Raw genomic sequence first — 13,949 nt, forward strand, 5'->3', positions numbered from 1 at the left:
TAATATCCCAAGATTCAGGCAAACCTCTTGATTTATAGGAAACACTGACTTATGCAGCTCTATGGTCTGTTGGAAAATATTTGGGCGAGTAATTCTTTTATTTGAAGAAGTGGTTGACTTGGTTTAGAGAAAGGGATTACCACATTTTTTATAGAGATTTGGTTTTTTCCCAAACTGTATTCCAACATCCTATTTCATCCGTCAAATTTTTATTTACTCTTTAAATCTCAAGCACTGCCTTATGCTCTTTTACGGCCACTCTGTTCCTCCAAGGAACGATGTCTGGCATTGCCATGCCTGCACACAAGGTAACCAGAGTCCAGACTGTTCTCATCTCTTTTTCCTATGCTGTAAAATGCTATGAGAGACCGGGAGTCCCTCACTATCTTCAAGAACCTCTTGAAGACTCATCTCTTCCAAGAGCATATCCTCTCCAAAAACCTCTAACACCCTTACTAGCACTTTGTGGTGCACTTCCTTTGTCCTATTGAACAAATTTAGCACTTATCAAGCCGTTTTCAGACATAAACTGCAGAAAATGTCCAAAATATTGGGTCCATACACAAGCATAGTTCCCCTTCCAACTATGAAGAACCCAACAGCAGACATGTTCACAACAACGGGAAAATGTTCCGAACATTCAGGCAAAGGGTGGCGTCTAAGTATTCAAGAGGCAGAACATAACGTATAACTTCCACCAAATCACGTATTTTGTTTACAGCACATTGACACCTGCACAGGCCTTGATTGTCAAAAGCTCTTCAATCTCATTGTCTTTCCAAGTTGACAACTTTGTCTGCGTCACCTCAGCATATGGCATATAGTTATTTGTATTCATTTATTTTTTTCAGTCTTGCATCAGTTGCTTGATAGAAACATCATCAACACAGCCACTCAATTTTCAGGACATTTTCCTGCTGTCTTCTCACATGGGCTCACATGGACAATTTTTAGACACTTTATTCGGGGGCTGGCAGGAAACGTTCTGCAGAAGGTCCACATTATCTGACTCAGATATTTGGACAAAACAATCTGTACAATGAGTTTATGTATTTAAAATGTCATGCCTACAACATTTCCTGACATGAACTTTATCATCATTTGCATGACCACAGGAAACACAAAGCTCTAACTGTGTCACACCTTATCAACAGACTGACTTAAGAGTAACAGAGGCCAGTGGAGTTTCCCCCACATATCAGCTTTAAACTCTACAACAGAGGAAGGAACTCCTCCATTGTGGTGAGGAGGCCTCTCACCGAAAAGTTTAAATCCAACCAAAAAGCAGCCAGATGTGGCGTTGACAAGAAGACAATCAATGGAGGCAGCAAATCTAAGATGTAAAAAAAAAAGCAAAACAATTTTAAGCCATCAAGTCATTAAGCCTGAGAAACTAAATGTACCCGTTGACCGCAACCAGCCTGTTGGTGATGAAATAATAATAGTTTGTTACTGCTGCTGTTACTGTCTGATTATTATTTACAGTGCTAACCACTGTTATTTATTATGCATATGAAGACATAGCTAAGTGAACGCAGCATCTATAATCACCCACAGAAGACAATGTAAATCAATTGCTCTCTACTTGAATACTGACTAAAATGGTAGATATTACAAGTGTGGCTTCCCAAGATCAAGATCATCTCAATCAGCAACCAAGTGTAAAAATAAAAAGATAAAGATATGTTCTGAAGAATTTGGATTTATAGTCCAGTTATTAATATGTTACTATCCTGTATGTCCACTTCATATCATGCTCTGAATGCAAAGCTTTTATGACTGTCTGTGAAGACATTTTATGAATGTTTGACATGGACTTTGTTTTAATTTTGTGTGTGACTTAATTTAATTTGATTTCAGTTCTTTTCTTTCTGTTCACCACTTAAGTCCTTTTTTTTTGCAGAAGATACCAGATGCACCTAAGCCTGAATCGCAAACTGCTCATTTTGACATACATGATTACTTGCAACAACTTTGTAAATGTTACAACAAACTATACCAAAGAATATACCATAAGCACTGAGCAGACAATCATGTGTTTATGTTACTACTGATAAAACAAACTACACGGCCTGACTTCACTTGAATAACGATTTGGAAAAACAGGCACAACACATGGCAGCACTTCAAGATCTGGCATTTTTGGAGTCAACATCACCAGCTGTCGGAAGAGATGCACTCCAACGCCAGTGAATGCACACAATGTTTACTTCATATCTATTACGTCAAATCTAGACCATAATATGTTCACATCTGGCAAGAAATGTTCTAATAACAGAGTTTAGAGAGAAAACCATCAAGATGAAATAACAGACTAGATAATTATTTATTATACCTCCTCACCATGCTTTCAAACAACACAAGCACTATATAAATATATGCTCAACTTTTGTTTTATTGCTGTGGGTATCAATAATATTTCGATAACTATAGTTTTATTGCCCAGCCCTTTAAAAGGCATTTATGAATTAAAGTACTGGCTGATAAAGAAACAACTCAACATTTGAAGGTTGCATTGCATCTTCACAGATACACATCTTATCTCACACGGCAATATCACCAAGTCAAAAGATATCAACAGATGGAAGTATTTTGCTCTTGGTCATTTGGAAGTTATTTTTCAGAATTGTGCAACGTTACATAAGCTATTCCCCAGGTCCTGATCAGAAAGTCCAGACCATAGTGTCGCACAATGATGGAGATCGGGCACAGTGTCTGTGAAACACATTTCAATAACAGTTTGATTCAATAAAGACGGATGATATCCGTCCAATAAAGTGTTTGAGAAAAAGCATCTGGAAAAATTCCTCTTTTTCACTTGGCAAATTAGAATTTATGGTGAACAGCACATCAAACTGTTCCCTTGCCAATAAAGAGAAGTTGTTCCACTGCAAACGTAAAATACAGAATGAAGAGCAGGTTCAACACAGTCTGCTTCCATCTGAACCAGGAATTTCACATTCCAACATTATTCATGAAAATATTTCCAAGGTTTGTGGCTCCTGACATTGTTCCCCAGGGAAACCGACTCTGGTCAGATTTCTGATGAAGGAATCTGCCTTTTATCACTTTCACCATTGCACATTATTTTTCACATATCTGACGCACTAAAATGACAAACAGCGTACCTGTGATAGGGTTTTAAGGCCAACAATAAACCAGAGTGCTGCCCCACTTCCAATTTCTGTTTGTATTAAATCACTTGCTCCAGCAAGCACAATGGCCATCCGTTATGTGACTTCCAATAAATATTTTCTAAATAGGTCACCTGTCTCGCAATGAAAATATTCTTGCTGGAGACACGGAACCTGGATTTATATTCCTTCCAAAAGGGCAAAGAGTACAATAAAAGCAAAGTGTCAAACTGGATCATTGCAGTTGCAAGGTCGTAATCCAGACAGAGTCAAATAAGGATCTTTACGACATAGCACTTCATACTTGTTTTGCTAACTTTAGAGACTAGCTTTACAATTCAGCGTTTATCTTTCAAGATAACTGAACTGGCTCTGCCTGTGTTCCTACCTTCACATCATCCTGTGTCACCCAGAGAGAAGCTTCATCACCACCATGATGACTAATAAGGCTGGAGCCACACACCAGGTTTGATCTACTTTAAAAGCAAAGCCTTCTTCTTATTGCACAGGTTCATGCAAACAATTCTCATCAATGCTTAGCAATCAAAACTAGAGGGTTTTATTTTAAGCTATAGATTCAGTCAATTCAGAGACTGGTTTAGTTTTGTTTTAGAGTGTAATTCTGAATCACTACAAAATTGGATCTGAGCCTATACCTCAACAGATTGCATACTTAGCATTATTTACAACTGATCCATCCATAGTAATCTAACAATGAGAAGTGGGTCAGGCCAGTGGAGCACAAGCCAGCCCGGTGCAGGAGGCTTGGTGATGACCCACGTAGGAAGGGATCCCTGGTTTGAATTAACAAGCGAGGTGGTTGGGCAAAATCTGTTGTCTAGACGATGTGCTGCACGCAACCAAAGTGGTCTCTATATAAGCCTCACTGGGTAGCGGCTCTCCTTTGAATAGTCGTGAGGAATAAAAACAGTCATTGCTTTGTTTTCCTCTGTATTCTTAATCAAAAAGTAATTTATATTTATATTTATTCCCCTTCCGAGAAAAATCTGTCCCATTCGCAAACGAGGACATCTCTGCAGGGCTGTAACCCAAACCAACATGTGATATGCTTCATTACACTGAGCAAAGCATAATGAAAGCAGACAAATACAATTTAATAAGGAGCGGGGGGATCATTCCTTTCCTCACAGAGGCTTATGAGGATGAATCATAAGCCGGTCAAAGTGTCCCGATCAACCACAATGGGAGGTGGCTTTTGGATTTTGTATTGCTTGCTCTCTCCACAGACACCATCATCATCAACAGCATCATCATCATCAGTGACCAGTGGAGAAAGAACTGAAGTCGTGGTCCCTGTGTCCACTTGTGGCTTGAATGTGAATCGATTCAGACTCTCCTCGTGCGACGCCAGGAACATTTTATCCTCGGAGCACGAAAAAATTCATTCGTCAGTTGGAGCTGATGAAAGTCTCTGTTTACCTATTGTGCATGGCGAGCTATGGCGACTAAGAGGATTCAGCTGCTCTGGCCCCTCTTTGACACACATGGTGCTGGACGGACGCCACTGAGATGAGGCAAGCAACTTCAGTTTTGTTCCCTTATGGCAGATTAGCCGAATATTATTTTTGCAGTCCCCGGGCTGCCTGCTGGGGCTGGATCCTCACAGGAAGATGAGTGACAATAAAACGGTGCAATGTGGACAATTTGAAATGTGAGCATTCTGTGTCCGTGCGAGTGCCAGGGGGTTTTCATCCAGTTATGTATCAAGTGTTTAGAAACGCTTGCAAAAGCTGTTCCCTGTTACGGATGGGAAGAATGCAAGGCTGGACCTGAGGCTCCACATGCAAGGGGAGCTTCCTGTCCCAGTGCAGGGGAGCAGAGGAGAGGAGTGCACAGACCAGTCCGGGAAGAAGGACTGCCTCTCATGCAGCTGTATAACGTTACGCCCATCATTTAAAAAAAAAAAAGTGGAGCTCTCTTCCGGCAAAAACAAATAAAACACAACAAATCAGTGACAAGTGCTGCTGAGGTGCGTAAACGTAGATGCAAGGCGGAGCGTGCAGGACAGTGCAGGACCACCGCTTCCAACATTACGCAACAAAAACACCAAACGTGGATGTAAACACCGCCTACAGACACCACTGCTAACATCGATTGTATCAGCAAAACAAATATGATCAGGGAGCTTGATCGTGTGTGATCACATGTGAGCTTCATTCAGAAAGTGAGCGCGATTGTCCGCCAGTGAAAGCAGCCCCCGGACCTGACAGGAGCGCGATCAACAGGGACAGGATGTGACACATTTCTTTTGAATCCATGAAAAGTTTCGCTAGATCAAAGTCAAATATCAAAGCGCGTCGTGCGTAAAGATCCAGTGGCGGCTTCTCGTGGGGCGTAAACACGTAAGCCCACCGGATCACATCCAGCATCGGGCCAGTAAGAGAGGAAATAAAAGGAGAACACGTTCCCACTCTCGCCTGGTAGCTGTGTGGCTAACCTGAAGCTAAAGGCAAAGCTATGTAGCATCAACATCACACACACATACACACACACACACTGTCGGCCTGGACACAAATAATTCAGCCTCGCAGCTCAATCTGTGCGTCGCCCCGCCGCCCAGACTTACCGGCTTTTTCGTGATCGTATCCCACGACAATGAAATAGTCAGCCAATCTAGCCATGTCTGCTGCTTTTCCCGAAATATACCAACACAATTCAGCATTTTCCCTTCTTCCAAGGCACAGCCATGTTTGACAGAAGGAGTGTCACTGCGCCTGCGTGCAGGAGCGGGAGACATCCATGGGCGTGGGCCCTCCAGTTTACAAATACAGCACTGTGTCCCAACACTGGCCCCAAAGCACGAGGCCCCCTCCTCTTTGATAGAACAGAGACAGCCAAACATACCGCAAAATAATACAGTGCATTATTATAACTGGGGTGGTTATATTTATAGAGGGAACACAGCAGGAAACGTGTTACCATAACAGTGATTATTACCTTGTTGTTGCAATTAAAAAAGGTAAATAATACCAGTTTGGGATTTGACCTAATTATTTCTAAGGGCTCCTGTATTGGTCCACACACCCCGATTTAAAAAAAAGCTGCTCCCAAAGTAAAAGTCAACAGCTGCTGAATAGCATTCACTGAATTAGGTTAAATAAATCAATCTTAAATGGTGGTGAAACTATTTGCATCACTGTGGTAAATAATATGATCTTACTCTTAAACTTACTACCCACTGTTTTTGTTATGACAATATACAAGCACTTTATTAGGAACGGCAAACTAATGCTAGGGTAGTTCATCCCTTTGCTCCCAGAGCAGCCTCAGTTTTTGTGGCATTGATTCCACAAGAGGTTGGAAATGTTCTTTTGCGGTTCCGCTCCACGTTGACATGATTAAATGAAATTATTTCTACAGATTCTTTTCAACTGCACATTCAAGTTGCCAATCTCCTGTTCTGCTGCATCTCAAGTGTTGTGTTGAATTCATATCTGATGACTGAGGAGGCCACTGAAGTTCACTGAATTCACTGTCATGGTCAAGAAACCAGTTTGTGACTTTTGCTTTGTCACATGGTTCATTATCGTGCTGGAAGTAGCCATTAAAGGACCCTGAATTGGAAAAATGGTAACCCCTTCAAATCATGATTTATTGATATTGATATAATGGGGTACAAAGTGTGCCAAGCAAGCATTCCTTACACCAGTAGCAGCAGTAGCAGCCTGCACAGTTGACACAAGGCAGGTTAGGGTCATCGAGCCATGCTGTTGATGTCGAATTCTGACTCCAACATCAGCAGCCTCTGTAGAAATCTAGAGTCATTAGACCAGGCCACGTTTTCCAGTCTTTAACTCTAGAATGCTGGTGAGTCTGCGTCCACAGCCTCACATCTCTGTTCTTGGCTGACAGGCTTCAGGAACCTGATCTGATGCTGTTGTCATCCACCTCAATGTTCAACATGTCGTTGAGGCGTGTTTTTCAGAGGTTATCTGAGTAACTGTAACTTTTCCGTCAGCTACAAATCATCCACAGAATTCCAGCTCACTGGATTTTGCTAATTTAATTACCATTTTTTCTACACCATTGTAGTCTATTTCCTTTCAATCCTAAGAGATCAACAGTTTGAGAAATGCTCAAACCAGCTCGTCTGGCACCAACACTCACACCACGGTCAACGTCACCATGGGATCACATGTTTTCCACATGTTTGATATGAAAATTAACTGAAGCTCCTGACGTGCATCAGCATGGTGTAATGCATTACACTGCTGCCACAGTTTATACATGATTGGTTAGTTGCATAAACAGGCGGGTGTTCCTAATAAAAAGCTCGGTGGGTGCAGATTTATCGGAAAGTTTTTGTTTCGTGGGACACTCCACTGGAGCTAATATTCGTTCATCTGTGGGCTTAACAGCTTTTAATTGAAAGGAAACCACTGGTCACGTGTGCAGCCAGTATGTTCGTTATCTTCGAAAACATTACTTCAACCCAAAGACCTGAGGGCCTCATCACTGCCTAATATGAAAAAGCTGTCTGACTTAAACTGATAGGGGGGGGGTTACTCCATGGGTCAAATTTTTAACCCAATTTCACTTAATGCTTCATGTTTTGTGGTGAGCAAAGCAAGAGGAAAGCATTCTTGGTGCTTTCAGAGGCATTTATGTTGTTTTTAAGCTTCTATGTTAGGCTGAAGGCTGCTGGGCATTGACAGTAAATGTGAGGCACAGGGCAAACTCATTTGGTTTGTGCACAACATTGAATATTTATGAGAAGAGGAAAAGCTGCCACAGGGAATCGCACATGTGCACCAGAACTTAAGCTAATGTGTGTGAGGGGAACGCACAAATCAGTCCCACTGTCGACAATAGCAGGATAACAACAGGCGATCTCCGCTGCAGCTTTTCTCTCTGCTCACCCCGCTTTTTTAATGTCTCATGTATTAGTTGTTGTTTTAGTTCTGTCTTCTTTCTCTATCATACTTGTTGCTTTTCCTGAGATGGTCAAGTAGTTAAACCAAGTCAAAATACAGATGGTGTGCGCACGCAGTGTTCATTGTCACACAGCGATAAGGGGAAAAGTCGTGGGACATCGAAGAATACACATTTCAGGGTGACAAACCTCTTGAGGTTCATCACAGCTTTATCAAAGATATGAATCATCCAATTTGTACCGCTGATGTTCACACCCTCCTTTTCCTGGCACACACGACAGTAGAAGGTGGTACCAAAACTGCCAGTCATCCGATGATCGTAACTTCATGGAGGACAAGCAAAATATTGCTATATAAGGAGTCGAAAAGAAAGAGCAGAATTTGTTTGTCGTGATTGCACAATTTCTCGTTGTAAACGCCGGAAAGGACATTACTTGTCTGCTGGAGGCAATTATCATTATAAAGTGCTTACAAAACATCCACTGGTTTACAGCACATGTGTTTGACATTTATGGGGTTTTTTCTTCTAAATATGACACTGTTTGTGGAATGAGGACGGAAGAGCTATAAATAAACTAAGGCAGGTTTTGTTTCAGTAACTAAGAACAGCAACAAAAAAACAACAATTATAAGAATCATAAGATGCAGACATGTCAGAATGGAAAGCCACATGTGAAGTGAGCTGAAAATGCTGAGGAAAGAGTCCATGGTATTTCCTCTTCAACGAAACTGAAACAAAAATCAAAAAGCGAAAGCATTACAGCAAAATACTACTAATTTACTCAATACAGCATGGACATTTTGACTCTGGGATTTCGACACTGATAAAGCCATATGGCTTTTCTCTGGTATTTACAACATTTCAGATACTGAGTGTTTATGGGTTTATGTGCTCAGTCTTTCTGGGGTGTAAATTATTTTATCGTAACAATAACAAACTCTCTACTAAATTAGACAGTAGGATAAAAGCTGCAATAAATAAAAATTGCTTCCCCCGTCAAGCGTGTTTTTTCTGATGGCTTTTTCTTTGTGTCTTTACCCCCCGGGGCTTGTTACCCACATCTGCCTCATGGACCCCACTGACAGAGCTGTTGTTTTGAGCCCTGCAGAATAAACAGTTTTTAATGCTGTGGAATAGAATATCTTCATAGTGTTGTCATGTAAAACCTCAAGCTGGTTTGGAGTGACTCATTATAGTGACTGTCTCGTGAAATCAAATATGTGAGGGGATGATTTTTTTTCTTCGGGCAGACTCGATGGCTCTCTCATTATCACCTGACAGATTCTCGTGTATGAATTCCTCAGTGAAGACATATTACCTATAATCCTTTACAGCAACAAACCAGCAGCCAATATCCTTCACTTTTTAATCCACATTATTGCTCCAGTTAATTTACTGTCTCCTGCTTTATTTATGGATCCTTGTAAAATTCCACTTCTCATTTATCCAAATATAAAAATAAAGTAAGCTGAGCCCCGAGTCAAATATTTGCCTTGTACTAAGAAATACAGTCAGTATATTGTGTTTACAGTCTTGCATACTTACTATATTTAATCAGTTACTCAATGCTCGTTTCTTTCCAAATCTCAAATTCATCATGCGGTGTACTTCTTGAAGCTGACATGGCCGTTCACTGTGTCAGGGAGTGCCCCTGAAAAGCAGACTGGAGAAAACATTCCTTAAATTTGACTCTATACACTTGGAGTGAAAGGAAAGTTAACAAAGAAGAACAATACAAAGCTGACCTTACTGTTCAAACATAACAAGATCAATGTTTGAGCCTTTTCTCCTGCGATTATTTAGATTTCTAATGGCACCTATAGAAGGCAGCCATGCATGAGCATACTGTACACTCACTGGTACAGGGGAATGAAGTTTTGGATTTATGTAACTGATGGCTGTTGATATTTTGCCATTAAAGACATTAAAAAAAACATAAAAAACACCCTGAAGTACATTTTATGATAATTCTAAGCTGTTCTTGCATCATCTTCAATGAGCTGTGACAAAGGGGATGTTTCAAAACTGGACAAATGACTTCATTGCAATTATACTAAAACGTATTCTTTACTTTTTTAAACCGATTTTCCTTCTGAGGGGTTTCCCTGAGTTGCGTTGTTGCCCCACACGAGCAGCAGCAGCAGCAGCCGCGGTAATTTAGTGGATAGGGTTGGGGGAAGGATGAGAGAGTGTGTGTCAGTCAGCGAGCCCCTCCCACCTCCTGTATAAAGGCTCCCAGCCTGGTGTGTAGGAACTATTAGCAGAGTGACACAGCTGCCTTACAGAACAGAACCAGAGGCAATTGCAAGAAACCTGTGGAGTACTTTTTACAGCTGATTCTACAAGGAGAGCTTTCCCCATTCAACTGACAGAGGAACTGCAGGTACGAGCACTTTCTTCTAAAGGAGATTTTATTTGTGATTTGCTCTGCACAGAGCTGATGGCTTTATCCTTGCTTTTATGAGGTCAGGGCACAAGTGTAGGGACAAGGACAGGTTATCTGTCTGCTTATATAAGTAGTACAGCTCCTAATTTGTGCGACTGTAAAGGAATTGTCCTCAAAGCATCCAACAGAGCCGGTTCACCATGTATTGTTTATTTTTGTTTTGTTCTGTTTAATGCAGTGAGTGAGTTGAACGGCATTTCAGGTTCTGTTGAACTTGTGAGCAGAGCCTATTTTGAACCCCTCATTGGTAGACAGTGTCCTTCGCGCTGTTGGCCAGAGGCCCAAAGCATAGTTGTAGGTTTACTTAACCAAGCAAAAGCTGACCTTAGCTTAACTTTTTAAATAAATGAATGATAAGTGCAAATAACTTGGCTTTTGGACTCTTGTGTAAGCAAGTATCTCAGTGTGGCACTTGAGGGACAACTGTATGAGCGAGTTGTACATGCACAGGGGGACAGTAGGAAATTCATGCAGTTAAATATTAATTGATTGCAAAGATAATTAACCGAAAAATGTTTTCTCTTGTCTCCATAGGGAAAAAAATGAAATTCATCTTCCAGTCCTTCCTCTATTGCTGCCTTCTGGCGACAATAGCACACTGTGTGGAACTTGAAGAGAATTCACAGTTGAAAAAAAGGTGAGTCATTCATTCAGTATGAAATATGTTTTCATGTGATACAAGATGTGATACCGGTCTGCTGGATTATCGACCTGAGACTGATTGTTTTTCCTCCTCTTCCAGGCTAAGCATATGGCTGGAGAGCCGACTGAGACAGGATCTGGACAGTGTATCAGTGGAGAAGACAGCAGAGGCTGAGCACTTAGTCAGAACAGAAGATATCAGGGATACCTTGCTGCCACATTCCAGGTGAGACACAAACCAATGCCCTCCTGAAAATCTACAAACAGCCTTTTTGTCATTTAAATGTTTTCTCAATGTTTAATGCACATCTCAGGAATGAACAGCAGAGATTAACGTCCTCTTGTCTCTTCCTCTGTCCTCCAGCACTGACATCAGTGTCCGAACCAAGAGGTCGAAAAACTCATCCGGCCAGTCAAGAAGACAAGGTTGTTCACTGGGCACCTGCACAGTGCACGACCTGGCCCACCGCCTGCACCAGCTCAACAACAAGTTGAAGATCGGGAGTGCCCCTGTTGACAAGATCAGCCCACAGGGATACGGCCGCAGGCGTCGATCTCTCCCAGCGCAGATCTTCTCACAGAGGCAAGAGCAGGACAGGCTGAGGCCCCAGTGGAGAATAACTGACTCGCAGGTTCACAAGCTTATGGCTCTTCTCAAACGGACATGAGCGGGACCTTGCAAGAGGAGTTGGGAACACAAGCAAGGGAGTAGCAGAGAGCCAGTGTCCTCTCTGCTCTGTTCTAAAATTCTCGAAATGCCTCAGACTCTTGCCAAGTATTCTCCAGCACATTTTTTCCAGGCATGAGGACTGAGTCCGAGCAAAGACTGGCTGCACTGAGTTCCTCTCAGGGCTGAGCCTCGCAGCTCAGCGATGTAGAGCGTGCAAACAGCTGCAGCGAGCTTACAGACACTGGATGGCACAGCGTGGAGAAAACTACAGGTGCTGCTCTCTGCTTGGCAGAGGGGAAGGAAGAGTGCTGATACCTGACAAAGTGCACACACATCCTCTGGCTTAAAGAGGGAACTCTCTTCTAACATTCTGGGACTTTACACACTTATTCCTCAAGGCCAGGACTTGTATAAGTGCTATCCTCTAAGGATTAAACCAACATGTTCCAAACTGTCAGACTGTCAGTTCTTGTCTGCACTTTTCCATTTGGACTTAGGGTCAAATGAATCATCAGGAAAAGACATCTTCATCACAATATGCCAAACCGGAATAGCTCTGAAGCTATCGGTTTATATCAAGTTTTGGACACTGTATAATGGAAAATGCCTTAGATTCTGTGAGATATATGTGCCAGTCCGTGATGGATTGAAATATACTTGAAATTGTTATTGTTTGTACAAAAACACGTGCAATCTATATTTGTTTTTATTGCAGGTATATGTATATATGAATTCCTTTATTTAAAATATTATATCGAGGTTACATTAAAGTACTTATGCGGATAGAACTATTTTTGTACAGGAAGAAATATATATGGGCATTGTAGCTATGTGTCATTATTCTTTTGCAAACTGTGGTAATAGGAAATCTTTTTATATATATATATATATATATTTGTAAATGTGTTCTATTTTATTTGTGTCAAAGCAATAACGTTGTCATTCAATAAACTTTTTGCATACAAAATCTAGACCTTGTCCGGACCTTTGCTCGTGGCTCTTGTAAACTGAAAGTGACATTCTATTGTCTGGAGAGCGGAGCTGCACAGACACAGAGCACCTGGTCTCTGTTAAGTGATTATAGGGTCTCATTAGAGCCTCCCCTCCTCTCGCTACATTCCCCTAGTTATGACGCCCCCCCTTGTCCCATCAACAACATAAAAAAAAAAAGGGCAGACAGGGTGCCAGGCAACATTCCTGCTTGGCTAAGCTCATATTTGTTGGCTCACCCCGCACCACAGAGCAGCCCTAAAGCCATCAGAGGAGGCTGAGGCTTTAGCTCCATCTGTGTTCAATGCTAGATGATTGGGACATGAGAAGGCCGATGCAGGGGGTTCCGGTCCAACATTCCTGCGAGTGCATCGCAAGAACCGTTCCAAACGAAGCTCTGACCTTCACATTCACGCAGACCCCCGAGACTGAGCAGCGCTGAGAGGCTGCAGATGTCTTTCACTTGACACATTATCGCCCCTTGTTTCACAGAGCCGAGACACACATATATGTAGACATCAGAGATTTCTTTTTTGGCTCTCCTCTTTTTATTCAGACCAGTCCCAGAATGCAAAGGGTCAACATGTGCACTTGCCAGTTAGGAAAGGTCGTAGCAGGGAGAATGTGGCGTGATCACTTCACAGAGAGATGGACCACGCGGACCCACTGCGGATCGTCCAGATGTTGAGAACGTGGCACCTCATCCTCCAGCTTTGCACATTCTCTGCTATAAAATTTCACAGTGCAGCATTCACTGTATCACATGTACAGTTTTACTACAATAGATCAAGTCAGGAATTCACTGAATGGTATGAAGTCACACTGAATGGATACTTAGAGAAAGAGTTTCATTGCCACTAGCGTGACTCCCAGCTTTTCTTGGAAGCAACTAAGTAACTACATATGAATAAATCGGGGGGGAAATGAAAGCGATGCCTATGACTGAAAAAACTGAGATTATTTTAAAGGACCTATAGCTCTTCACAACTCTTTAAAGTCTGATTATTAGCCACTAGAAACATAGGCTGAGACAGGTTCTGCTTTTTTTTTATTTCACTGGAAAAGCCAATCACAGAAAACTTCCTCATTTGATTGTGAACAGGTTACATAGAAACTAAGTTGCTCTTACTATGCTCTTATTCATAGTGAAGGCAAATGAGTTAAACCAAAA

At 41.8% G+C, this 13,949-nt stretch overlaps 2 protein-coding genes across 3 annotated transcripts in view; one reads left to right on the top strand and one right to left on the bottom strand.

The window, feature by feature from the left end:
• Nucleotides 1-5,868, bottom strand: part of sbf2 (SET binding factor 2) — a 91,658-nt gene extending 85,790 nt beyond the window's left edge. For both annotated transcript variants that reach the window (XM_035159235.2, XM_035159150.2), the window contains exon 1: nt 5,722-5,868. In XM_035159235.2, the coding sequence (XP_035015126.1) occupies nt 5,722-5,776 (55 nt within the window). In that variant the 5' untranslated portion in view covers nt 5,777-5,868. The remainder of the gene's footprint in view (nt 1-5,721) is intronic.
• Nucleotides 5,869-10,274: 4,406 nt separating this feature from the next.
• adma (adrenomedullin a) lies at nt 10,275-12,759 on the top strand. Its single transcript, XM_047343996.1, has 4 exons — nt 10,275-10,413; nt 11,011-11,113; nt 11,219-11,344; nt 11,483-12,759. Exons 2-4 carry the CDS (start codon nt 11,019-11,021, stop codon nt 11,784-11,786), a joined length of 525 nt encoding a protein of 174 aa, XP_047199952.1. The 5' UTR covers nt 10,275-10,413; nt 11,011-11,018; the 3' UTR covers nt 11,787-12,759.
• The last annotated feature ends 1,190 nt before the right edge of the window (nt 12,760-13,949 follow it).

This window comes from Hippoglossus stenolepis, chromosome 1, assembly GCF_022539355.2.
Source record: "Hippoglossus stenolepis isolate QCI-W04-F060 chromosome 1, HSTE1.2, whole genome shotgun sequence".
In the NCBI taxonomy this organism is placed as follows: domain Eukaryota; kingdom Metazoa; phylum Chordata; class Actinopteri; order Pleuronectiformes; family Pleuronectidae; genus Hippoglossus; species Hippoglossus stenolepis.